Consider the following 27,989-nt stretch of genomic DNA (forward strand, 5'->3'; position numbering starts at 1 on the left):
CACCCTCCCCACTGTCCCTTCCTGTCCCCACCCTCCCCACTGTCCCTTCCTGTCTCCACTCTCCCCACTGTCCCTTCCTGTCCCTACACTCTCCACTGTCCCTTCCTGCCCCACCCTCTCCACTGACCCTTTCTGTCCTAACCTTCCCTACTGTTCCTTCCTCTCCCACCCTCCCTGCTGTCCCTTCCTGGCCCCTCCCTCACCCCTGTCCCTTCCTGCCCTCAGGCATTCTGCCATTCCCTATCATGTCATGTATGTTCTATTGTCTTTCCTCTCCATGACCCCTCTGTCCACACCCCTATACATACCCCCTATACATACCCCCTATACATACCCCCTATACATACCCCCTATACATACCCCCTATACATACCCCTATGTAAATGAGAACTGAAGCCGGGCTGTACATCTGAGGGAACATGGAGCATTTCTGAGTCCAGGTTATCTCACTTAATGTAATATTATCTTCTTTTATCCATTGTCTTATATTTATTTTCTTTTTAACATTTTTATAATTATGTGTGCATGTATGCCTGTCTGTGTGGAGGTATATGAATGTAGTTGTAGGTACCAATGAAGTCCAGAAGGGGGTGTCAAACTGCCTAGAGGTGAGGTTCTAGATGGCTATGGTCTACCTGGCATGACTGCTGGAAATGAACTTGGCTCCTGTGCAAGAGCTGGATGTGCTCCTAACCACGGAGCTGTCTTTCTCACCCTCTGAGAATTTCTTACTTTCATTTTTTTATTTAGAGCTGAGTGTGTTGTCTGTGTGTATCATATTTTGTTACTCATTTACATGTTGTAGAATGGTGGCCGCTTGCACTTCCTGGCTGTGGTGGGTAGAGCAGCAATGCGCAAAGATGCGCAAGTGTCTGTGTGGTGGATAGAGAGTCCTCCGGGTCGAGGCCCAGCCGGCTTATATGGTAGCTAAGGTTAGCTTTTTGAGAAAGCTTCACTCTGGTTTTCATCCCGCTGTGCCAGGGTACAGGTGTACCAACTGTAAGGGTTTCTCTTTCCCAGAGCTCTCTGGCATTTGTTGTCATTTAAATAGAATCCCAAAGTGATTTTAATTTTCATTACCCTGATGGACTAGGATTAGGATTACTTCCAGGAAATATTTATCGGCCATTTTAGTTCTTCTCTGAAGAACTGTATGCTTGATTTCATAATGCATTTAACAATTAGCCCATTTTTGTGGTATTTGACTTTTGCAGTTCTTTATGTATTCTAGACATTAGCAACGTCATAAATATAGCTTGCAAAGATTTGCTCTGGTCCTTTAGAATTCCTGCTCAAGAGTTTTCTTTGCTGTGAAGAAGCCCTTGGATTTCATACAATCTCATTTATCAATTATTGGGGGATATTGGGGTTTCTAGCCAAATATTCCAACTTGGTACCTTATATATATATATATAAAAAAAACCCAACTCAGAAATCAAGCTCTAGTTTGTTGCAAATTAGGGTGAAGGTGTGGTGTGCTGGACAGAACATAGACAAGAAAGGTTGGAATGTGAGTCACTGTTTCCTGCTCTCTGTGGCCTAGCCAGGTCAGTGAAATTCTTCAAGTGGTGATTTCCTCACCTGTAAGCATCCGTCTTAATGCCTGCCATGTCAGGATGGGTCTTACAATGAATAGAAAGGCAAGACCGTCAGCGCCTGCCACATGGCACAGCAATAGTGGCTCGTGATAAATAGTACTTACTTCTCCATGTGGTCATTATTTGTGAATGCTTTCAGTGTGTTTAGGCCCCAAGGATGAGCAGTGGCAGGGTGGACAAACCGTGCCCTCATGGAGCTGACTGTCCGGGCAGGCTGACTTTTGGTAGTACAGGGACTTTTTTTGTTTGGTTGGTTTTTTTGTTTTTTTGAGACAGGGTTTCTCTGTGTAGCCCTGGCTGTCCTGGAACTCACTCTGTAGACCAGGCTGGCCTCGAACTCAGAAATCCACCTGCCTCTGCCTCCCAAGTGCTGGGATTAAAGGCATGTGCCACCACTGCCCGGCCAGGGACTTTTTTGAATGTTACTTTGTGGTTACTGAAATCCTTTTTAGTAGAACTGATCTGCCCTTGAGACTGCCTCAAAGAAAGGTAGTGCATAAGTGAATGCTGTATTCTGAAACATCCCCAAAGCACAGTAAAACCCAGGAAGAAGCAGAGGAAGATGGTCTTTCTTCTAAGGGTCAGTTCATTATGTTCATCATTGCAAAGTGACAGACCAGGAGAGAGATGTTTTTATACACATACCTAACACACACAGGGTTCTGATGTAAGTTTTCCCAAAGCCATTGCAGAGGTACTACTAGAAACAGGCAGACATGTGGCAAGAGGGTGCATGCACTCCCACACACTAGCCTTAGGTTCCCCCAAAACTCCCCAGTGTAGCCGAGGGAGGCAATGTGAAGAGGTCAACCCATATAATACATAATATATACATACATACATATGTTCATAATACTATATATGTACATACATACACACACATAGTACATACATACATATAACACATAAGAAAAAAGATAGATTGTAGGCAAGAGTGATTGAGACATTCACAAGCAAGAAGGCCGGATTCAGATTTATTTGCATGGATCAGTACACATAAAGAACAGGAATTTGGGTTCAGCAAGATGGCCAGTAAAGGCACCTGCTGCCTTACTATGACCATTTGAGTTTGCCCTAGAGACTCATATGGTAGAAGGAGAGAGAAAACTCTGGCAGTTTGTCATGTGATTCCCCACAGATGCACAGGGGTGTGTGTAAGAGTGTGTAACACACACACACAGACACACACACACGAGTGACAGAATGTAATATGTTTTCAAAAATGGTACTTTTGGCAGTCTGGTCCTAACTCTGAATCCTGAGAGCTGCATCAGGCATCATGTCAAAAAGACAGTGAGGATTAGAGGGAAATGTTCTTGCAGCCTGACACTTTACTATTCTCCCTTTCCCTTGAAAAACCTCCACAGCGAGTGTGTCTTCCACGTCACCCTCACACAGCCCAAATGTGTAGTTTATTCACTTCAGGCATTTAGATAAGCCTAGAGATCTTTATGCGACTCTAGACAGCTTAGCCAATAGACCACCTGAACCAAGGCTTACGTAAGAGTGGGCCTTCTTTCCTTAAATCCAGCACAGCCGTCAGTTATCCTTTTCCTGCCCTCCTATACACATCACCTTAAGACTTGCCCTCAAAGCTGGAAATTTTAAATTGTGTCATCTTTAGCAAAGCAAAAACCTAGTTAAAGTAAGTAAAGAATGCTTATATAGAAAATTCTCAACTTGCAAGGGAATGTAGAAATTAAGACTCTCTGATCTCACACAGAACTGTAACAGCCAAAGTTCTCCACTGGGCTTTCTGCTGATGGCAGACAATGGCCACGGTGTATGCTCCAGAGTTTTCTATCACACCTGAAAGCCCAAGAAGGTCCAGTGCTGACTATAATACAGCTGTGGGAAGACGAGAATGTGGCTTGGGTGACCAATCGTCAAACACATTTTATCTTTCCTAAACATGGGGCCTAGATGCTTCTCAGATAGAAAGCTGAGGGATTTGGGTTTGCTTTGACAGCCCTTCATTTTTCATCTTGTCACTGGCATTACCGCTGGAGCGTCTATGGAGAGAGCTCTGTGCTGGTGTGTAATAGTTCCGACTTAATGGGAGGCTTGCTTTCCTTTTTCTGTTCCCTAAATTCATTTGCTCTTTTCTTCCCTTTTCCCCCATTTTTTTTTTTTTTTTAATGATCGAGTTCAAAATCAAGGCCAGGTACATGTACTTTGCATCTGAGCTATGTGCCTATTTTCTGAATTATACACACAAACACGCACACACATACGCGCACACACACACACACATGCACACCCTTTCTGAGATGGGCTCACCATGTATCTAAGGTTGACCTTGACCTCACTATGTAGCCCAGGCCTGGTGTTTATTGTAAATCTTCCTGCCTCAGCCTGCTGAAATCTAGGAATTGAAACAAACAAACAAACAAATCACTACCACCAGCCAAGATTTTTAAACCCAAATACTCAAATTTCTGTGCATGATATTGGTATATACAAATGTAACTTGTGAGGTTGTGTACCATTAGAAAAATGAACCCTAAAGACATGCTCTTTTTTTCATCGATGGGAACAATATAAAATTCACAAGCAGAGCCACTTAGGTTATTTGAAAAGATCAACTATTATTATACTCAGGGATGTGATATAATTACTTACTATATCCACATTCTAAAATGAAGTCTTTTTTTGAGGAGCATTCCTATGATAAAGCATTTATTTCTCCACAGGGTACTTGTCTGCTGGAACAAAACTCATTTGTCTTATTTTAATTCCTTTGTCAGGCTTATTTTATTGGACAGTCAATAAAAACATGTTGATTAGATTGAGCCTGACACAGGCTAGCAGTAAACTAATTACTTCAAGATTCAAGCAAAAAAAATCATAAAGCAGTTTTTTTTTATTTCAATAATGATTACTCCAGCTTGATATCTAAATTGGCTTCAATTTCTTCTCTTCAAAGTTTGTTTTCTTGTTTGACCTGGGAATAAAGCTATAAAAACATAAAATATGCTGATGCAAAAAAACTTAAATTATGCTCATCTGTAATGTTGTGCACGTTACAGGATCCTTGCCATGTTGTACTTTGGGTCACGGTTATAGGGTCTCCTAATGAGCTCCTCCTGTCCCATTAACTACAACTGCTTTACCTGGATGCTTTCCAGAAATGATCTGCTTCCAGTACAATTCTGGTCTCTGAACTCTGAGAACAAAACATTGTAGCTCCCCAAAATGATGACTGAAAACTTAACAGGCAGATGTTTGTTTCATAGGATACTTGATCTCAGTCACTTTCAAAAGGTTTTAACCATTATTGAGAGTTAGAAATATTTTTTCACTTTAGTTAACCACTGCCCCTACACACACACACACACACACACACACACACACACACACACACACACACCCATTCTGAAATAATATTGTAAAGAGGCACTTGATACACTCCTTTTAACTGTCACCTTCCTTTCCACTTTATAAAGTTGCTCAGCATAGAAATGGTTCCTAACATTGGATGTGAACAAGAAATCACCTGAGGACCTTTAAAGAAGGGGTGTAGCATGCCAGTTGAGTGGCCTGGTGATCACAGGGAAATCTGCTATTCTTGGTGTTTGTGATCTATGATCTCAGCACCACAGCAAAACGGGAGCTGTTTGAATATCCATGTGGAAAGATTGCTGCCTTAAACTGTATTCAGATTCTTTCTATTGGTCAAGATGTGGCAGAATAACCTCAAGACCTACACTGGTCTGACTGATAGGCTAGCCCAATAAAGATGTTGCTTAAATGTAAAACAAAACAAAAACCAACATAGAACAGATTTTATAAACTCACTGTAGAGAAAACATAGGACGGGCAAGATGGCTGAGTGATAGAAACACTTTCTGAGCAGACCTATTGACCTGAGATTAATGCCTGCCACTCACAGTAGAAGAGAACTGGGTCCTGAGCATTGTCCTCTGACATCCACAGACATGCCACAGAATGATCACATACATGTAGTGCACACTCATACTACTAGTAAAGGCAAATAATAATGAATGGATAAAAATATGAAGCATTTTATTGATAATTTTATATTGGTTATACATTGAAATGATATTTTTGATGTATTGGGTTATATAAAATGTTAAAATAAATTCCAGCTTATTTTACTTTTTAAAGATAGGTAAAACCACATGGGACTTCCATTTTTCTCTTTTACTGAACAACATTGTTCTTTATGACAAAAGTAGAATGTTTATGACCTTGGCATAGGCAGTGGTTTCTTAAATGAGATGCAAACTTACATAATTAAAAAAAACTAGGCCGGGTGGTGGTGGTGCACGCCTTTAATCCCAGCACTTGGGAGGCAGAAGCAGGCGGATTTCTGAGTTCGAGGCCATCCTGGTCTACAGAGTGAGTTCCAGGACAGCCAGAGCTATACAGAGAAACCCTGTCTCGATAAAAAATATAATAATAATAATAAAGAAGCTGAGGCTCATGAGGCATACCACTGAGAGGAGAAGCCGAAATGCAGAGGGAAAGGAGGCGTGTGCCTTCTGTACAGCTAGCAGACCCATGTCCAGGGAGGCGTGTGCCTTCTGTACAGCTAGCAGACCCATGTCCAGGGAGGTGTGTGCCTTCTGTACAGATAGCAGACCCATGCCCAGGGAGGCGTGTGCCTTCTGTACAGCTAGCAGACCCATGCCCAGGGAGGCGTGTGCCTTCTGTACAGCTAGCAGACCCATGTCCAGGGAGGCGTGTGCCTTCTGTACAGCTAGCAGACCCATGCCCAGGGAGGCGTGTGCCTTCTGTACAGCTAGCAGACCCATGCCCAGGGAGGCGTGTGCCTTCTGTACAGCTAGCAGACCCATGTGCAAGACATGCAAGCAAGTAAGAACATTTTGATCATTTTTCCAGTCAGCATACAAACTACTAGATCGCATTGCGACAGCTTCAGTTCTGAAAGCCCAACACAATAGAGAAATGACCAAGAGATCCACACAGGCACTTACAAGGACAGAAGGACATCAGACAGAAGAGCAGCTGCATGGCTGAGAACTCTCAGCATTGTCAGCTATTGGATACTAGAAATGAAAACCACACCATAGTCCTGTACACCCAGCAGAAAGTCTTTCGTCTAAAAGTCCCATTGAGTGCTGCCTGAGCTCTGAGACGCTCCAATGGCAGAATAAGTTGACACGTTTGGATACATTTTTTTGTTTAGACAAACCTATTGGACCTCAATATGCAAACAATTTGTGCCTTAGGTACACTTTCTGCTATAAGGTACAAGTCCTATGCATGTCTGTGTATGCATAGCTAAAGAAATAGTAGATGCTGGTATTAACTGTATGAACACCAACTCAGAACAGTCCAAATTTGCCCCAATTATAGTGTGGGAGGACAGTTGACAGTAAAGTCACATACTGAAATAGGGAGCGCCAGTGAAAACCAGCCAACTGTTGCACCTGATGACATGGCATGGTTCAGTCCTTGCGGTCCAGCGAAGAATCCAAACTCTAAGTTATAGACTCAGGGTGATTCTGTTGCTAGCAAGTTCAGCACAGGCAGCCTTAAGCTGTGGTACTGGGAGTTAGGAAGGAAGAGATAAGGACAAAGGGTAGTGTGGGAAAGGCCACAGAGGGAGCCACGGGATGCTGGCAACACTACTATCTCTGAGAGCTTCACGGAACTCACCCAGCCGATAATGGGACGACACAGTCAGAAACCCTGGTCTAAGTGGTCTAGATTAGAGAAAAGCATAGTTCTAAAATGTCTGCCCGCAATTGACATGTAAACCAAGGCCGAGAACCAGTCTTTGACAGCCCACTACTATGAGCAAACGCTCACTGCTGTGCCTGGGTGCAGGACCCTGTTACTCAAGCCATCCTGACTTTGAAGGCATAGTCCTTGGTGAGAAAGCCCAACAGTGTAAGGCTCCATGGTCTTAAATGCTTTGGGAAAGTGTGCAGGTATTGAATCAGCAGCACACGAGCTTAGGTGCCCTATTTAAGGCCTGTCACTCATGACTATTGCCAGGTCTAACCTGCAAATAAACCTGCAATTCTGGATGTCTGTGAAAATTCTCAAGTCTTAAATATTGGCTCACATCAAATCAGTTTGGCACTCTGACTTAACATTTAAAGCTGGAAGGCAGCTTATGCTTATCTTTGTATAACATAACATATTACATTTCTCCTTTTCTGCTTCTATGGGGTGTGAATTTAAACAGGGCATCTAAAATATGCACACATACATATGTATACCACACACAAAGACACACCCACAGACACCCACAAACACACACACACACACACACACACACACACACACACACACACGCTGCCTTGATAGAATGTGATCACATACTCTCAAGGTAATTATAGTCATTTGCATTTTTACGTTGCTCCTGTTGTGTCTATTTGGATGTAATCTTGGGAAGTTACATCTGTGGTTCAGAAGTTGGTTATATTAGCATTGCTTTCCACAGCCTCTCTCAAGGAGGGATATTTGGGTCATGCAACTACACTCTAATGGTCTGTGAGGTTCTGTAGGTCTTTCCCGATGAGCAATGTTGAGTAGATGATTGGCTGCTTTGAGCCCCCACCCCCACCCCACATCTAATGTCAGTATTCCATTCTAACCTCATGTAGTCAGGGCAGGAAGGGCTTTGAAGGGCTTCGAGTGCTTAGGAGGCTTCTTCTGACTCGCGTCAGGATTCTTCAAAACCACTTACTTCAAAAGTCATAAAAAGTGATAATAAAAACTGATCTTTCGCGTTGGCCGTGATGATGCATGCCTGGAATCCCAGCACAAGTGAGCTTACAGCAGGAGGACTGTGAGTTTCTGGCTAGTGTGGGTTACATAGTGAGATGCTGTCACAGAAGCAAAACAAAACAAAAACAAGAAACCAAACGATCAAACAAAAGCAAAAAAAAATCCTTTATGCAGTGTAAAGCGATGCAGATCAGTTTGATGAAAAGCAAAATTAAGTCATGCACAAAGAGATCATATCTGGACCCTTAGTGCCAAACATTGGCATTTGACTCAGCATTCTAAGCTTGGATTGGTACAAGTCCCTTCTGCTCTCTGAGCTTCCTTTTCTCCTTCATGGTAGGAATGATGATCACTGGAGGTTGCAGTGCCTGGGCTCTGTGGAGAACTGGTACCTGCGACGTGTTGTACACATGTTACCATTTAATGGTGTTCTCTAGTCTGTAGAAAAGTGGTTGGTTAATTGTCCCAAATTCTCAGCTGTAAAGCTGGTTTGGATGGCAGTGGACAGCTGACTCATGCCATGTACTTTCTCCTCTGCTTTCTGTCCCAGCAACATGGACTTGACCTCACCTCCCACAGTCCAAGGGTAACCAGCTCCTAAGAGGGCAGTAAAGAACGCAGACCGAAGGGGGCTGCACCTAGCCTGCTCATCCTGTTTCCCCAGCCTGCTTTCTGGTGGAGCAGAGGGTAAATGGTGAGGAAATAAATGTTGGTGAGAGGGTCTAGGAGGCACAGGTGAGCCACACAGTGAATGTGGGCTTCCTGATGACTTACAAGGAGCTTTCTCTGGGAAGAGATAGTTTAGCTGGATTATCAGAAAGTCTGAGGATTTGGAGCACAGCCTGAACAGATAAATCTTTGATGTCCAGAGTTTCTGAGACTTCTGGAGTTGCTGGCACCTAATCAGGCCCACCACAAATATTATAGACAGTCCAGGGCCAGAGTGCCAATGCCAGCTTAAAGCCTTTAGCCCATCCCTATGCTTCTCCCCAACTACTGTTTCTTGCTTGGTACCCAGTAAGTATGTTTGCATACTCTGCTCTACTTCTCTTTCCTGGGAGTATGAGATGATGTCAGTTTGGGGAGGGAGACCAGACCTAGAAAGATCTCACACAAGCCCCTTCACTGCAGAGCTGACAGTAATAATTTGTAGCTTCACTTCTGCCAACTTTATATTCTTGCAAAAAAATAATTCAAGAACACTCAGTTTATTTATTTTTGTTTGTGTGCGTGTGTGTGTGTATCCACCGAGGCCAGAAAAGGGTATTGGATCCATTGTTAGTTGTGTGCTACCTGGTGTGGGAGCTGGAATAGTTTCTCTATGAGAGCGAGTACTCTTAAACACTAGCCACATTTCCAGCCTCAAGATTTTTTTAAAGGAGCACTTTTAGTTTATTCTTTTGAATGCTGAGGATGCAACCAAGGTCCTTGCACATGCTAAGCATATGTGTTCTCTATGAGCTGCGTACCTGCAGTCCAAAACAATAAATGATGAAGAGAAAACATAGGGCCATCTAGACTCCAAATTGGTATTGCAGGGGGTGGGGGTGGGGTAATGAGAGCATCCCACTGGGGAAGGGGCCTGGGTAATGTACAAGACAAAAAAAAAAAAAGGCGGTCCTCTTTGTCAGCTCAGCATTGTCTCCCATTCGTGCCAGCTGACTTTCATTAGTAAGGCAGACCTCAGAAAGATAAACCGTAATTGTATAAATGGATATTGATAAAGTTAAAGAATTCCCTTTTAAAAATACATGTATATGTGGAAATTCTGGCAACCTGGAGAAACGTTTATTTCTAAGTAATAGATTGTTCTTAAACAGAATACTCAGGTTTTTGTCTTCTCCCATGCACCCTTGTAAGCAAAGTGTCTCTAAATTTAAAGCAATAAATTTGACCTTGTCCAAGTGTATTGAGCAATGAAACACATCATCTATATAGATTCCAGGCTTTTTAGATTAACCTAAAAATTACGTTAGAAAATTTATGTTCTGTCCCTCCTGTCTTGACTTTCTGGAAATCAGAGCACTACACTTTTCTCTTCCCTAAGTAGATTTTTGCATTAAAACTAGACCAGGAAGAGGAGCTCTTTCCAACCATACCTTCTTACTTCCACTTAGCAAGGAACGCCCAATGGCTGGGGCCACTGACTGAGGCAGTAGCTGGCTGCCCAAAGGAGGCAAGCAGGCAAATGGCAGTTCCTCAGCCTGTTACACAAGAGAACAATAGCTGTCCCAGCAGAAGCTGAGCCCCTGGGCCCAGTGCCAGAGACTAGGGTCAGAAAACGACAGTGTTTCTTTCTTTAACTTTTCTAATGATTTAGCAGACCAAGGAGAGAACAGCTGAGGCTGTGCGTTTGCACCCACTCTCTTTTTCTTGCTCTCCCCCTTGAGTTCACACTCAACACATCACCCTCACCCAGAGATAACTAGCATCTGCCTTCTTGGTGCTTTCCACGGGGAGCCTTCACTCTTCAGGGACAGTAGGCTGTATAGCAGGAAATGCTGCCTTTAAGTATTGCATTGCATAAGCCCATATTTTAAAATATCAAAACTGGGGACTTACTTCATCAGAGGACCTTAGTAATCCAGTCCCTGAAAGTGACTCAGCTTCCTGTGTATCTAGGTCTGACAACAGATGTTTCTACTTCTTGCCTGATCAAGGTGTGTCTCCACATCCTCCCCCTAGGTCTCCTTCTGATTTAGAAAAGGGTACATCTGGTGACATTGCCCAAGACAATGTCCTTGATATAAAAAGTCTTCTTGCACTAACAGCATGTGACTGCCAAGTCATTCAAAAAGTTGTCACACAGCAAGACCTGCTATGGTTGACCTAAACACAGATCTAGTTACTCTGGAGACCACAGATGATGGCTGGCCTTTGTGGATTGGAAGGGCACAGTGCCCTTATCAAGGGGAAGTGGGAGAGACCACAGTACTACTACCTACAGTTTATTGGACACTTATTACATGCAATCAGGGGCTACTACTGAGCTAGATCCCCAAGGATGCGTACATGGCAGGCATCACACTAAGTAATTTAGACATGTGACTTTATTTAATCCCAGCCCACATCTTACAAAAGAGATACTCCTGCACACATCATACAGATGAATCAGTTAAAGCTTATAGCATGTCACTTATGCCAGGGTATATAGTTAGGAAGAAGTAGAGATAGCAGTCAAGCTTCCACAGCCTTGGTTCCTATATTATGCTCTGACCTTACAGACTGCTCCAGTGTGCTGGGGTGGACAGGTCTGGGCACCCTCCCCATAAGTCCACTGACAGGAGTGTTTGCAAATGTATTACACTGTGACATGTACTCTCTCCAGGACTTGATCTCAGATTTTTGGCTTAATACATCTAGTATCCATTCTGTAGGCTTCCCTTACTGTAAGAAGAATGTAAAGTCAGTTATCCATTCCTAGCCTGTGAGAATCTTGCTAAACATAGTGTCTAATCTTAGTATTTAAATAAACTTACAACTGACTCTTCCTCATATCCAGTAGGTTAGAACAGCCAGCTATCATTAAGGTAACATTCATCTAGTGCTTCAGTGTATCCAGGTCTGTCTGCAATCACCCTCAGTCCTGGAAAAGGTCTTTGGATTTATAGGATTAGCCCATTAGCTGGTGATCAAATGAGAGTTCAGAGAGATTGGGCAGCCCAAGTTGACTCAGTTGTTCCGTGATAGGACTGGCTCTCAAGCTTTATTTCCCCTGGGGCAGAGGGAGTCCACATTTAAAATGTAAATCGCTTTGATTTGTAGGCTCCCTAAAAGAAAGACTGTGAGTTGTTTGAGGTGATGTGTCATTTTTGTTGGCAACAATTACCAACTTGCCTCTTATATGGTGGCCCTACTGCTTGAGTCCCTTCTCTGCCAACAGAGAAGGGAAGCACCCTTGAGTGCCACACACAGGGATCTTTGAGGACGAGACCCTAAGTAGATCGAGAGTATTTCAGGTTAGGAAACTGAGGCAGAGCCGGGTGAGTCGCCTTTGGTCCTTCGTGAGTCATGGGCAGCAGGTTCCTTACTCCCTTGCATTTGTCGGACCCAGACCCACTCCCCTGCACTGGAGACTAATAACACAGTGATCTGTGGAGTAGATGTGACTCAGTAGATCTACTGCCAGGGAGAAGAGCTTGCAAGGGAGGACCTGCAAGGGAGGGCCGGCTGGAGAGGGACATTGTGTGGGAAAGAAAATGCTGATGTGCTGATGCTATTCAGACTGACACCTCTTAATGTCCTGACACCATTGTCTAGTTGCCCAGGTGCTAATTTACATCTTAGTCTCCAGGAGTCAAGAGAAAAGACAAGAAAAAGGGGTTAATGGAGTTCTGCCTTCAAGGGCAGAATGGCTAGCCCAGTGGGACCTTCTCAGGATCTTTTCTTTGAGCTGTAATATTTACATCGCAAGACTGCTCTCTGGAACTTGGCTTTGCCCACACCTGGTTGCATCGTGCCTGTTTTTCTGCGGATTTCTACTCCTGTTAGCAGCCTAAGGCTCATCTCTCTCTCTCAGACCTGAGTGGGCTGTGCCAGTGTCTGGTTAGTTAATGATGGGGCAGGGATGAGCCAGAGTATCCAAGCAGGGAAGCCTTCAGGAGGCAGGCTTGGGAAAAGTGCCCTCAGGAACTCCAGCTCCTGTTTTCTTCTGACTTCATTTGTTGGTTTGTAGGTCGATCCCAGGAAGTGGTTATCCAGGTCAGCAAAGAAAAATACTTTAGATTTTCTTTAAAATTGTTATGATACAAGATTGCAATGGTTATTAATTCTATGTGTGTAAAGAGATATGATGAATTTCTATGTGGGTAATCAACATGGCTTTTTCAAGTCAACCATTAGGGTGTTTTTTCTTTTTTTTTTATTGGATATTTTAATTACATTTTCAAATGTTATCCCCTTTTCTGGTCCCCCCCCAAATCTCCTATGTCATCCCCCTCTCCCTGCTCCTATGAGGGTGTTCCCCCACCCACCCACTCCTGTTTCCCTGCCCTGGCATTCTCCTACACTGAGACATCAAGCCTTCACGGGACCAAGGGCCCCTCCTCCCATTGATGCCCCACAAGGCTATCATCTGCTACATATATGGCTGGAGCCATGGGTCCCTCCACATGTATTCTTTGGTTGATGGTTTAGTCTCTGGGAGCTCTGGGGGGTCTGGTTGGTTGACGTTATTGTTCATCCTATGGGGTTACAAACCCCTTCAGCTCCTTCAGTCCTTTCTCTAGCTCCTCTATTAGAGCATCGACCTCTGTACTTGTCAGGCTCCAGCAGAGCCTCTCAGGAAACAGCTATATCAGGCTCCTTTCAGCAAGCACTTGTTGCATCCACAATAGTGTCTGGGTTTGGTGACTGTATATGGGATGGATCCCCAGGTGGGGCAGTCTCTGGATAGCCTTTCCTTTAGTCTCTACTCCATACTTTGTCTCCATACTTCCTCCTATGAGTATTTTGTTCCCCCTTCTAAGAAGGACTGAAGCATCCACACTTTTGTCTTTCTTCATGTGGTCTGTGAATTGTATCTTGGTTGGGTATTGTGAACTTCTGGGCTAATATCCACTTATCAGTGAGTGCATACCATGTGTGTTCTTTTGTGACTGGGTTACCTCACTCAGGATGCTGTTTTCTAGTTCCATCCATTTGCCTATGAATTTCATGAAGTCATTGTTTTTAATAGCTGAGTAGTACTCCATTGTGTAAATGAACCACATTTTCTGTTTTTATATATGAATAAAGGTTTTAAAGGTTAGCATCTTATGAAAATATTAATGTGAAGTAGATCCTCTTAGTATCTCCCATTAATTAGGTAGGGAACTGGATGTGAAGGAAAATACTAGCTGTCTGGGTTTTCTCAGATGAAGCAATAAAATAAGATTGTTTGAACCCTTAAATAAACCAATTATAAATAAGCCTACTATTAGGTCAATAGTAACAAAATTTAAACATTTAAGTCAGCCAGAACTATAAGATGTCCATTTCATAGGTGGGGAAACTGAGATCAGCTAATCATCTAGAGGCTTATGGCTAGTGTACCGTAGTCAGTACTTTGACCAGGTTGGGGTCCCACTGGCTCTAAGTCCCCAAGAGTGGCCACTCTATTATTCTACCTCCCCTTATAAGTGTTGGCCATTTTCTTGCTGTGTGCAAACCTCTAGGTGCTACTGTGGGTCAGTAGAAAGTAATCTCTCTTCTTGTAGGTCTTGGAATATAAGAAGGCAATTAGACTCAAAAATCAAATCAGTGTACCAATAGGTAGTTACAAACTTGACATGGATTGTGGGTTGGCAGAAGCAGACAGCAATTGTGGCATTTCACAGGAGTCCTTGCTTCACCTAGCTTTGGGGCAGCCAGGTCCCAGGAATTTTAGATGGAGGTTTTCCAGAAACATAAGGAAGATGCGACAGAGGAGATGAGTAGAAGCAAGACATGTGGGAAGAACATTCTAGGCAGAAGGATATATGTGTTCTACAGCTACAGAGACCTACCTTTTTACTCAAGTATGAGAGAGCAGACCACTCAACTGTCACAGGATCCCAGAATGAGGTCAGCACAGGCACAGGGTCACTAGAGAAGTAAGCAAAGCTCTCATCATCCAGGAAAATCTGACAAGAATCTTAACTATGGGAGACTCTGCAGGAGAAGTGGGGCTCCAGATAGGATAAAGCCATTGTAAGTAGTAGGGCTGTAGTGGAGTCTTGCCCAGGTAGAGTTTTTCTGCACACAATAGCAGATGCAAATTCTGTCTGGAGCCTTTCTAAGAAGTCCATGTAATTGCCAGGCATTTCCTGAGGTCAGTTGACACAACCTAGACAGGAGCAGTAGAGTACCACCCTCTCCTGGAAAAGAAATAGATTACATATGGATTCCAGGTATCTAACTGGCATTTCAGTGGCTTATGAGCTTTGCTAGAAAAATGTCATATGATTACTAATGATTCATAAAATGTCCCTTGCAGAAAGCAATAGCTGGCTCATGGCTTAATGTCATGGGACATTAAGTTTTGGAATGTATGGGAATAACTTCAAGTAATCATCTGACCCCCAAACCATAGTCATCAGATGTCTACTGTTAGAGTAAGGGTAGAAAGATGGATACCTTCCTCTATCAGGGTAGGCTAGGCCCAGTGAGGGCTGGACTCAGGAGGGACTGGCCTATGGGAAGGACTCTACAGTGTAATACATGGATGGGGATGGCAGGTTGAAGGAACAGTCACTACCCTAGGATAATAAGACCCACTGAGGGTTTAGGGGACTGGGATGCAGAAGTGAGTCCTTGGGGTGCAGCAGAATGTGTTGACAACTCTGAGGACCTTACTATTGCACAGCCACTGGAGCACATGGTCCAGCTGCTCCGTGGGAGAGAGCTAGCTCACTGGAGGCTCCATGCTGAAGGGAGGGTCTGGAACACTCTGGCTGCTAGAGGACCTGGATAACTCACTGCAAACTTTCTAGAACCTAGAAGCAAAACCCCTTTCTCTCTTGACGTATCTCCACTGCCCAGGGCCAGCTGTCAGTGGAGAGCTCTGTCATGGGATGAGATTTATGTTTCCAAAGCAGGCAAGATGATGTTTGAAGTAGAGAGATGTTAAAGCCAGAGCTGGCAGAAGCTTTGTACAAAAGGCCGCACAGGGAGAGCAAGTCCTTAGACAACACTTCCCTAGGTAGAAGGGTAATGGAGACCTAGGTCTCCAGTTGATCTGTTAGGAAAGAAGCCCTCTAGTTTATTTTTATTGAGCTATATATTTTAGACCTTTATTTCAGATACACATCCCTGTATAGAAAATGTTTCAAATATTTTATCTCAGTGTGTGGCTTGCATTTTATTCTCACCTCTAGTTTTGATGAGTACATCTCTTATAATCTACTTGAAGGCAACACAAAAATTAGCTCAGGCTTACAACCCCTCCATAGTGTTCCCCATATAATAGTTAGAGTTTCAGCCTAGGATGTAACACAAAGACTCAGTTCTATGCCTTGGGTAACATAGGTGTTGACTTCTGTTGTGTAGGACATCCTAGCTGACTGGAGCAGGATGAGAGAGAGCCAGGTGACCTGAAGTGCTGCTCTGGTCCTGTGGTATCCATCTTCCACTATGAGAAGGACAGAGCAAAGAGGACCTGCAGCCTAGTCTATGGGGAGACAACCCAAATTAGTTCCATTCCTGTGTCATTAACGTGGTTGTGCACAGCCACTCCTAGCACAAGGGAGGCTAGGAAATGATACCTGACCTACAAGGCAGCCAGCCACATTCCCAGGTGACCTGGGCTGGGAATGAGAGTTCTGGACTGAAAGATGAAACGAATGAATCCTTGGGGCCATCCAGATACTCAGCAAGGGCATCTTTAGGTCATACTCTATTTTTGTCATATATATTATATTGGCTTTTAAAATCTCTAAGCCTATACTGAAATTCCTTGAGGCTTTAAACGAGTAGAATTGTAGATGTGTTCTGAGAAAATTGCTTTAAATTGCTTTGGTCTCTTTCCCCATGCAAGTTACTTGCTTCTTTATAGGAAGTATGGGAGATCCCCACTCCTGTTTTATATTTTCTCCTTAGTTTTTCAATAGCAATAAGCTCAACCAGCTACAGTGTGGGTTTTTTTGTTGACTGTGAGTGGGGTGGGTGTAGTGTGTGAGGGCTGGTGCATGTGTGTGCATGGTATGTGTGTACTATATATGTAAGTGTGTATATGTGTATATAATGTGTATGTACAGTATTTCTAGTTTTGCACAGCATAATATATATATTGTGTATATATATATACATATACATTAGTGTCCGTATCGTGTGTGCATTGCATATGTGTATAATAGTATGTATGGTGTGTGTGTAATGTGTGTGCATGTGTGAGTGTATGGTGTGTCTATGTGTGAATAATGTGTGTGTGGTGTGTGTGTAGTATGTATGTGTGTGTAAAAGATGCATGTGTGTGTCTGTAGTGTGTATATGAATGTGTATGTGTGTATGTAATATATGTGTCTGTGAGTGTGTATTTGTGTGTGTCCACAGATGCTCACTAATAGTCATAGTGAATTTCTTTTAGGGTTAGGTGTCTGTGTCAGATGCATAGTCTTGCTTGGTTACCTGAAGGAGTCATGACTTTGATGCTTTGAGAGAATCCACAGTAGCTCAGTCTCAGGACTGTTCACAGGAAGCAAAGAGCTGCTAATGATTTCCTTTGTGCTTATCTTAAAGGCATAACCAGTTCCTTGGGCTGGTTGTGCAGTGTTAGTTCCAAAGAAAACACAAATCAGTAATGCAGACTGACACGTTTACCTGACTCTAGACCCAAATCGTGAGGATTCCTTTGCAATTAGTAAAACTGAAGTTACTTGTAGATAATTAACTTGAACATGATTTGTGCTATATTATCACTCCTGTGGTGAGTAGTTCACAGTCCCTGAGGGTCTGTCATGAGTTCTGCACAGACTGTAGATGTGTCCTTGCTGGTCAGCTGGTGTTGTCTTCCTAGAGACCCCATCCAGCTATAACCTCATTGGCTGCCCAGGCAAAGAGGAACTTTGTGTGACCAAGTAGTAAAACCATGTGCCTACTCCCAAGAAAATCCCAAACAGACATGGTGAAGAGTGGCTCCTTGGGTTTCTTCATTTGTTTTTGTATATTGAGACAAGTCTGTTGTGTTGCACAGGCTGACCTTGAACTCGTGAGCTCAAACGGTTATCTTGCCTCAAGGTCTGACAATCTGGGAGTAGACAGGACCTGCTTTAACAGGTTCTTTTTTTCCCCCAAACTTCCACAAAGCCTAGAGCTAAGCCGAACAAGTATAAGGCCATAGCATGGGAGTCAGTGGCATTCTCAGAACCACTAAATTAAATTAACTAAAAAGTTAATGGATCACAGTCAGGAACCCTAAGTGAAAGAATCACTATTGTGAATTTTTTTAAGGTCTCCCTCTCTTTACCTCTCCTCCCGTTTCTTGATGTCTTAAACAAAAAACATCATTGGAGATTATTGGCCTTTCCTGAAGGAAGGCTGATGAACCAGATTTGGATGACATTGGAACCAGGAGGCAGGCCATGGAACTGAGAAATAGCACCTGTATGTTCTGTGCCACAGCCACCTGTGCAGGACACTGTCGGCCACTTCAGGACAGCACTGAATGCTGCGGCCCTGGATGTCCCAAGGAAAGCATCGGATGGAGGACACCTGCATATAGAATATGATAGTGGAGTGGATCTTGGTGGCCTGGTCACAGACCAGGCCTTCTGAAATGCTAGTGGATAGAGGTGTCCCCACCAGCTCCTGGTCTGAGAATATTTCTGCCATATGTGGGTGTGACTTTTCATGTTTTCTGTGGAGGCTGGGTAGTGACCGACCTCCAAAGTGACCTGTGCAGTGCACTAGGGGCAGAGAGAGCTGACGTTGTTACTCTGAAAGCTGCCAGAGTCATGTTAATAGATAATGCAGATTGTACCCTTATAGGTATCTTACTCCTTTTTTCTTAACATATAGTTCACATATTACATTATTCACTTAAGTGCATACTTAAATGCTCTTTAGTATATTCTCTGTTGTGTAGTAACACAGATTTTTAATACTTCATTACTCCCAGAGAAATGCCATGCCCCTCTCTTAGAAGTCACCTTCCATCCTCTCAAGCCACTAGTGTCACCCCTACCCACAGCCACAAGGTATATCAGTGGCAGTTTGAATAGGTTTGGTCCTCATAGTCTCCTGTATTTGGATGCCTGGCCCATAGGGAGTGGCACCATTAAGAGGTGTGGCCTTGTTGGAGTAGGTGTGGCCTTGTTAGAGGATGTGTGTCATTGTGGAGGTAGGCTTTAAGGTCTCGTATATACTCAAGCTATGCCTGGTGTGGTGCACAGTCTCCTTCTACTGCCTGCAGATGAAGATGTAGAACTCTCAGCTTCTTCTCCAGCACCATGCCTGCTTACATGCTGCTATGCTTCCACCTTGAAGCTCTTGTTGCTTCTGCTCTGCCTGTCATCTCAGAAGGCTTGGTCTGAGACAAGATCACCAAGATTCACTCTACTATCGTATTGTGGGAGTTGTACAACTTTGGCTCCTACATTTACATCTGTGCTTTGTTTTGAGTTCTCCTTGTATTTGGTATGAGCAAAGGGCTCTAAGACCCCCAAATCTTCAGTCGTGGATATTTGATAGCATTGCCCAAGGAAAGAGTGCATAGTATGGATTGACTGAGCTTTGTTTCTAAATGTGAGATACACTTTCTGGAGTCTGTGTTTTTCTTCTGCATCCTCTCTGTCTTCTATTAAGTTGTTTCTTTTGTTGGCTGTCTTTGCTTGGTGTGGCTGGGCATTAAATTGACTAATGTTTCCAGCAGACTTGAAGCCCTGCTTGCATCTAACGTTAAGGACTTAGTCCTGCAGAACTTATAAGCTGCTTGAAAAGCTGTATTTCTCCCAAGCAGAAAAATCCATGTTTCTCTAAGTTGTGTTTTAGGCTTGAGCAACTTATTTCATGTAGTAATTATTAAACAATACTAGAGGAAAAACCCCTAACTCATTGCATTGCTATTTGCTTCTAGCCCTGGTATTTTAATTATTGTCAGAAGCAATAATGCCACCAAGCTGCAGAGGCAAACTCTTCAAAAGATACATTTGTCTTTATATTCATACCTAGCTCTGATTTGAGTGATGAGCCCTGGCTTAGTAAAAGGCTTTAGCTTGCATTAATTTCTAAAATCTGTAAGAATTAGAGATTGACTCAAATGCTTACCTAGCTATGAAAAAACTGCATAGATTTGTCTTGGGTGATAGGGGAGGTATGCTAAGGTCAAACTCAGGCCAGAGCCTTGTGTGTGTGTGATAAATACTCTACCACTGAGCTACATTCTCAGCCCACACCCATGTCTCTGTGCTCAAAGATGCTTCTGGGCTGGTTGTTGGGACAGCAAAGGGAAGCAACAGAATCCAAGTCACTTTTAAGTGCTGCTTGCTGCAGATCAGCTTCTGCTCCTGTTCTTCCGTCTTCCCCAGTTCACATCCACTCACTGCTGGCCATCTTTAGTGGACACATCTTTGCTGGGCCCAATGTCTAGCCTTGCCTCACAGCACCTTGCAGTTCTATTCTTTATTTTATTTTTCTGTTCTAGTTAGGATTCTTTTTTTCCTTTTATTGAAAATAGATCTTTTCCCACATAATATATTCTCCTTATGATTTCTACTTCCTCTACTCGTCCCAGTTCCTTCTCATCTCCCCTCCCATCCTGAGCCACCCTGTTTCTGTCTCTCATTAGAGAAAAACAAGCTTCTAAGGATAATAAAATAATAATAATACAAAACTAACATATTAGAAGTAGACAATTTTATGGTGCCTCAAAAGTATGTATTTTAACATACTTTTAACAGGCCTGCCCCACCTACAAATCTATTTGGTTCTCAAGATGGGAGCATTATTTATTAACTTCTGTATACTCCACATTTAGCACAGTGCTTCATAGATAAGAGAGTTCCCATAAATATAATTATTAACAGGAGCCATGCCCAATGGCAAAGATTTGTAATCCTAGTAACTAAGAAGCCGAAGCAGGAGGATCTCAGTTTGGAAGCCTGCCCAGGCTACAAAATGGCCACAAGGCTAGTCTATGCAACTTAGTGACAACTGGCTTCAAAATAAAAAGGGGGTCAGGCATGAAACTCACTGTAGAGGCTTTGCCTAATATGAGTGAAATTCTAAGTTCAATCCCCACCACCACAAGACAATAAAAATAGAAAAATTATTGATGTGACATCACATAAACTCCTTGTCCTTCACCTGCCAAGAAATGTCTTAGAGTGCTTGTGAGGTTTCACCTATACATTGCAACTTTTAGGGGGCTTGATTTTTGATCCTTGGAAGTTGTAGAGCCCATTAACTTATTTTTATATCACGAGTCATATGCGGAGAATAAGTGTCTGTAATAGCCACGTGCGTGTGTCCCAAAATCTGAAGAGGAGCAGGCGAAGCTTTGCTTTTCCATCCCATAGCCTAGGCACTCTGGGGTCACCGGATGCAGTTTCAGACAGTGAGAGCTTACTTACCCCCTTTTTAACTTTCAGATCCTGCTTTAGGTGTTTTTAAGGACAGCGTTCCACAATATCCCAGTTCCAAGTGCTGAGTTTACAAGTCTAACGTATCCTTTTCTTCATTTGTCTAGAATGTTTCAGACGTTTAGAAAATGGTTCTGGTCAGAGAGATTGTGGCTTCCTCCGACAATAAAGTGGACAGACCTGGAAGATCATGAAGGGCTTGTCTTCGTGAAAGCTTCCCACTTGTACATCACAATTCCATATGCCTTTCTCTTAATGGTCATCAGATACTTCTTTGAAAGGTAAGTGGTACTTAACCTGTTTCCCTTCCATCCCACCTTTGCTGACTCGACCATGGTAAAGTCCAAGACCTTGTCCTTGATGAGTTCCTTGTTCAAGGTGCACACAAAACAGTATTTGAAGGCTAGAGAAGAAGAATTAGAGGTGTGAATATCATTGTGTGTCTTACTCTTACAGTAAAGATCAAACAAAACCGAGACAGGCTGAGTGCAGAGAGACAGCCACGATGAGTGTGATGTGAGCATGCGTGGAAACATCACAGTGAATTGCATTGACTGTACAATTAACACTGCTAATAGCAAATTGTGACAGTGCTAGAAAAAAACTATTTCTCGATGAGCTGTCATTCTAGAATATCTGGAAAATACCAGAAATGTCTCAGTAAAGAGCAAACCAACTACCCCTGTGTAGCATTGTAAGCCGCCTTTCCGTCCAGCGGAAATAAGGAGGCAAACATGAGCCCTTCTCCAAGCAGATTTTATTCAGGAACCCTTATTTTTACTTCTTCTTAGTAATATCTCTAATCTCATCTAGTATCTCTAGTAGTAGTCTCTAGCAGTCTCTCTAATCTCCTACGTAGTCGACGACCCTCATCTAGTATCTCTATTATCTCTCTCTCAGCCTCCCGAGTAGCTGGGACTACTGGCGTGCGCCACCACCGCCTGGCTCATAATAATCCTCTCTCAAGTAGAATCTAGTAGCCTCCAGCCTTCGCAGGTTAAATACTTTTCCTGGTCCCAATCAGCATCAGCTACGTGGCAAAGCATAATAGGCTGCAGGAAATTCATACCAGCTTGCATCACAAACTGGAGGCACTCAGTTTCTCCAACTAATGGCTTGATTATCAATGCTCTCTGCTTTGGCCAGAGACCAGGTGGTCAGTATATATGTATATAGGGTGGCAGCTGCGGCTCCCCACATAGCAGAGCTTATTTTCAAGTTGTATAGTTGTCCTACCTTCCCAAGCATAGGGAAATCAGAAAACAATAAGGAAATTTGCTTTCTCAGAAAATAATAAACCTTTTTGATTTAATTTGTATAGATATTTCTATATACTATATTTCTATATACCCTATTCAACCCCACAATAAAACTGTATTAGTGTTCTGACAACAGGATGCAAATGTTCATGTGTAGTTTCTGTAGTGGCCTCTGCTGTGAGCACATTAGTTCAGTTGAAGCAGGAAAAGCGTGTTTGAATAGCAAGAGCTGGAGAGACATAAGACAGGCCCGATAAAGATCCAGCAGTCCAAGATCAAATGCAGCACAGACAAGGTGTTCATAATCATCTGCAAGAGGCCTCACCTGGAGAGTCTGTTTGACCAGTTCTAGTTCATGGACTAATCAAAAAGCAGCAGCTCCACTTGGGTCAAAAATGGACTGTTGCTCTCACAAAGAGGCTCCTGGTCTGCCCCTGACTGTGGCTCAGTGCACCTCTAAAAACATTTAGTTTATTAATGTGTGTCTATTTAATGCCTTTCCTTTTCCCTTAGAAGTATTTATTTTTATTTATGTGTACATATTTATGATACATGTATCTTGGTGTCTGTAGAAGCTAGAAGAAGGCATTGGACCCTGATGGAGCTGGAATTATACACACTTGTGACCTGCACTAAGTAGATGCTGGGGACTAAATTCAGGTTCTATGGCAGAGCCATAGCACTCTTAACCATGGAGCCATCTCTCTAGCTCCTGTCCTTCCCTTTTAACAGTTAACAGTGGGTAGCTGTTGTTTCCAGTATATGGTCAGCCAGTGAGACTGGGTGTCCTTTTGGTTGCCAGAGCATCACAGACCATGTCTCTATGTCTATGCCTTACCTGGCTGACAGTGTGGAAGAAATCCTCTCTTTAATTCTTGCTTCCCCAAGGGATTATATGTAGTAATTTTTGTTTGTTTGTTTGTTTTTGAGACAGGGTTTCTCTGTGTATCCCTGGCTGTCCTGGAACTCACTCTGTAGATCAGGCTGGCCTCGAATTCAGAAATCCACCTGCCTCTGCCTCCGAAGTGCTGGGACTAAAGGTGTGCGCCACCACTGCCCAGCACATGTAGTCATTTTCTTCTAACTCCTTATCAAATTAATTCCCAATAACGCATCCTGAGTTCTTTCTATTCTCTCTTTTATTTATTTTTATGTGTATGGGAGTTTTGCCTGCAGGTATGTCTGTGTGCCACATGTGTGCAATGCCTGAAAGAGTCAGAAGAGGGTGTTTGATCCCTTGGTATTGAAGTTACAGGTGGTTGAGGGCCATCACGTAGGTGCTGGGATTTGAACATGGGTCCTCTGAAAGAGCAGCCAGTGCTCTTACCCACTGAGCCATCTCTCCAGCTCAGTTTGTTCAAGTCTACGATGCTACAGAAGCATATTTCTGAAAGAATATTCGACATGGCAGAGAGATCCATACTTCCTAAATTAAGATAAAAGTTTATGTTTTCCTCGGGAATTCTATATTATTTGTTATAAATTAAACCATTTTTATCCTAAATAATGTATTTTCTATTTCTTTTGTTTGTTTGTTTTTTGTTTTTTTTTTGTTTTGTTTTTTTATTTTTTTGTTTTTGTTTTTTTGAGACAGGGTTTCTCTGTGTGTAGCCCTGGCTGTCCTGGAACTCACTCTGTAGACCAGGTTGGCCTCGACCTCAGAAATCTGCCCGACTCTGCCTCCCAAGTGTTGGGATTAAAGGTGTGAACCACCACTGCCCAGTTTGTATTTTCTATTTCTTACAAAAGTATTTGTAAGTACAGTTTAGATTACAGTTTAGATGATACAAAAACCATAAGTAATCTTCAGGTGAGAAAACAGGAGGCTAATATTCAAGTTCTCAATGGTACTCAAACAAACATACCATGACATCATGTCAACAGTGTTGACTTGAGAGAGGGTCTGTTTGTTTGTTGTTTGTTTGTCTTCTGGTTATACAGACAGTTTTTGAATTTCACAGTACAATGCTTCTGATAGTGGAAGAGAGTAAGCAAATATCTTCTGGAAATCAAGAGAGAGCTTAGGAAGTTTACTGTAAATGTGAACCTTCTGGATTGCCTTCACAAATCTTATGCATTTGATACTGTCAGACTGTTTATGTATTTATCCATTTATATAAGTTAAGACAAATAGTTTCTTGCTAGTTTACCTTCTAAAAATTCTTTAATGTCTTTGAAATATGGTTTCAAAGAGACCTACTCAAACTTCAACACATGAGAAATGGACAGTCCACGGAGGATAGAGTGTAGCTCCTGAAGCCCAAGGCAGAAGTGGGTGCAAAGCTAGGCCACTTCTTTCATGCCTTTGTACCCAGAGGGGGTCCCCACTTCTCCCCTTTCTCACCATCTCATAGAGTCCTGAGAAACCAATCTGCAGTAGTTTTTAGGAGTGGAGAAAAGATTATCCACTGCTAACTCACTAGCATGAATCAAAATGGCCTCACATGAACTGTACATTAGAGCAGAAAGTTTGATGATGGAGGCCTGACTTTATTCATGTGACTTTGGAATCCTTATGCTGTGTGTACCTGCATGGTTGGTTGCATAATTGATATGATACCAAGACCTAATTCCCCTCCTTTCTTGAAAACAACCAGCAGAAGAAGGTCTGTCTGCTCTGCCCTCTGTTCATGTGGTACAAGCTACTTTCTTTTTATATGTTTCTGAATGTCGTGGGCTTTTCCCAATAGAACTTAGTCTGCTTGGAAGTTGGAATCCTTTTTTCTTTTTAGTCACATTACCTTATGAAACTTTTACTTAACTTCTGTATTTAAAAAATGAAATAAAGGGCTGATCATCTGATCATTCATAACCAAGTTTCTAGATTTAATTAAACAGAAACTTGTTGAAGTACTAGAATGGACAAAACCTGGCAGAAGTTACAGTCTTTGTCAGAACTGGAGAAAGGATTTTATTTATTTATTTATTTATTTATTCATTCATTCATTCATTCATTCCTCCCCCTGTTGTTGCACAGGCTGGCAACATTTATTTAGCTGAGGATCATCTCAAAGTTATGAGCCTTCTGCTTCTATCTCCCAAGGCTGATATTAGAGGCATGCTAGGCGAGTGCTTTACTAACTGAGATACACTGAACTCTTTACTTGTGTGTGTGTGTGTGTGTGTGTGTGTGTGTGTGTGTATGAGAGAGAGAGAGAATGCACATTTGTTCGTGTGTGTGTATGCACATGTGTGTGCAAATATGTGTACTCACCTATAGAGGCCTGAGGCTAATGTCAGTCTTAATTGATTTCTACTTTGTCAATTAAGGCAGGGTCTCTCAGTTGAACCCAGAGCTTGAATATATCTCTCTAGCTTGCTCAGGGGATGGCCTGTGAGCATGTCTGGGATATTTCTGGATTGTTAATTGGTGTTAGAGGGCCCACTGTGGTCAGCAACTGACCTGTAAGCTTAAACAAACAAACAAAAACCCTTTCCTCCTCTAAGTTAATTTTGATCCTTTTATGTCTCAGCCTTCTGAGCACTGGAGTTACAGGCAAGTAGGCCAGCCACCAGGCTCACTTGGCATTTACTTGGGTTCTGGTGGTCCAGACTTTGGACCTTACCCTTGACATGGCATGTGCTTTATCCAATGAGTTATCTCCTCAGGCCCTCATTTGAATACTTTGTTTTCATTGGTTGCCCTTTGAGGTAGGGTCTCTGTTGTCCAGTTGGGCATTGAACACACAGCTCCATTGGCCCACCCTTTCAGCCTTCTAGGCAGCTGAGACTGCAGCTTGGACCACAGACCTAGCGTCACAGACTTGTATTTTTAAAACTCAGCTTAATTGAAGTTTTAATTCCATGATGTTCATTAAAAGATTGATTCAAATAGTCCCACCACCATCATCATGATGGTGATATGAATGTCTATCAACATAGACAGTTCCACTTATCCTTTTCTATTTCTTACCCTTATTAATCTGTTTGCTTTCTATCATTTTAACTTCATGTTTTTTAGAATTATTTATAACAGGAATTATAGATTATAACACTGTGTGTATGTGTTTTATTTAACAAATATTTGAGGTTTCTTCATGTATGATGCATATGTATTAACATTTTTCTGTTAATACTGACTAAAATATATTTATACATCATACAACTATATTTTAACTATTTGATGGACACCTGTGTTATCTACACTGTAAGTCCATTGTGAGGAAAAACACTGTGAGCATCTGAGTGTGGGAACATAACTGGCACGTGCTTGTGTTTCTCTTGGGAAAGATCTAAAATGTTTGCTTTTAAATAGCACTGTGTGCCTATGCCACAGGCTGCCACTCAGCAAGAGGAGGGAGCAGACTTCCTGTCAGCACAAGTTACGACATTGTACGCAGTGAAAGATGATATGAGAAATTATATATCATCTATTTGAATAATTAGATATTATCCAATTTAAATTATAAATATCTAGAAAATGTTAAGCTATAAAGATGGAAAAAAGATTAATAATTGTTTGGGCTAGTTTGAAGAGAAATGGAAAGCTACTGAGTTATATATTTTAAAAAGTTACATATTTTAAAATAATCTATTTTATATGTCAAAAAATCCATAATTATTTTTAAAGACAGAAGTCAAATGGATAAGCCATAGACTGGGAGAAAATGTGTGTATACTATGTGCCTTGAAAAATTAAAATTCAGAGTATAAGACAAACTATAACTCAATAGTAAATAAATAAGTAGATTTTTTTTAAATTAGACAAAAGAGTTGAGTCAAAGAAAATATACAAGTAAAAAGTAAGCACATGAAAAACTAATCAATATCATCAATCATTGGACTGATGCAAATTAAAAATCATAGAGGGAAAGGCTGAGAGACAGGTAGGAAGTACAGTGGTTATGCTTTGGTATGAGGACCTGAGTTCAATCGTAAAAATGTCACTCATGATGGTATAATTCCATATGCTTGTAATCCCAGAGCTGGGGAGGCAAACACTGGCAGACTCCTGGGGTCTGTGGGCCAGCTGATCTAGCATAATCAGTGATCCCCAGGCCTTCTCAAAAAACAAAGTGGGTGGCTCTTGAGGAGCCACATCTGAGATGTTTCTCTGACCTCGACAGTCATGTGCATACACATTCAGACACACTTGTGCACCCACATGAACACACACACACACAGACATACACATGCATGCATGCACACGCTCCACCCTGTACCCACAGTACATTCAGGAGGTTAACAAAAATGTCATAAATAAGGACCTCTGAAATTCTTTTCTGTGTAAAAAAGGCTAGCAGGAATATTCGGAGTCACCATTTTTACAATTAGACAAAGATTCATTATAACACAGGACATGTTGTCTAAGAAAAACAGTAAAATCCTGGAAAGAGCACTGAGGTTTGCTGAATTTTAGCTACCTTTATCTA

The 27,989-nt window shown here is 42.3% G+C and overlaps 1 protein-coding gene across 2 annotated transcripts in view; it reads left to right on the forward strand.

Moving 5' to 3' along the window:
- Positions 1-27,989, forward strand: part of Cers3 (ceramide synthase 3) — a 93,553-nt gene that overhangs the window by 14,947 nt on the left and 50,617 nt on the right. For both annotated transcript variants that reach the window (XM_031386935.1, XM_031386936.1), the window contains exon 2: positions 21,466-21,639. In XM_031386935.1, coding sequence (XP_031242795.1) covers positions 21,466-21,639 — 174 coding nt within the window. The remainder of the gene's footprint in view (positions 1-21,465; positions 21,640-27,989) is intronic.

Source organism: Mastomys coucha, unplaced genomic scaffold (genome assembly GCF_008632895.1).
Source record: "Mastomys coucha isolate ucsf_1 unplaced genomic scaffold, UCSF_Mcou_1 pScaffold21, whole genome shotgun sequence".
NCBI lineage: Eukaryota > Metazoa > Chordata > Mammalia > Rodentia > Muridae > Mastomys > Mastomys coucha.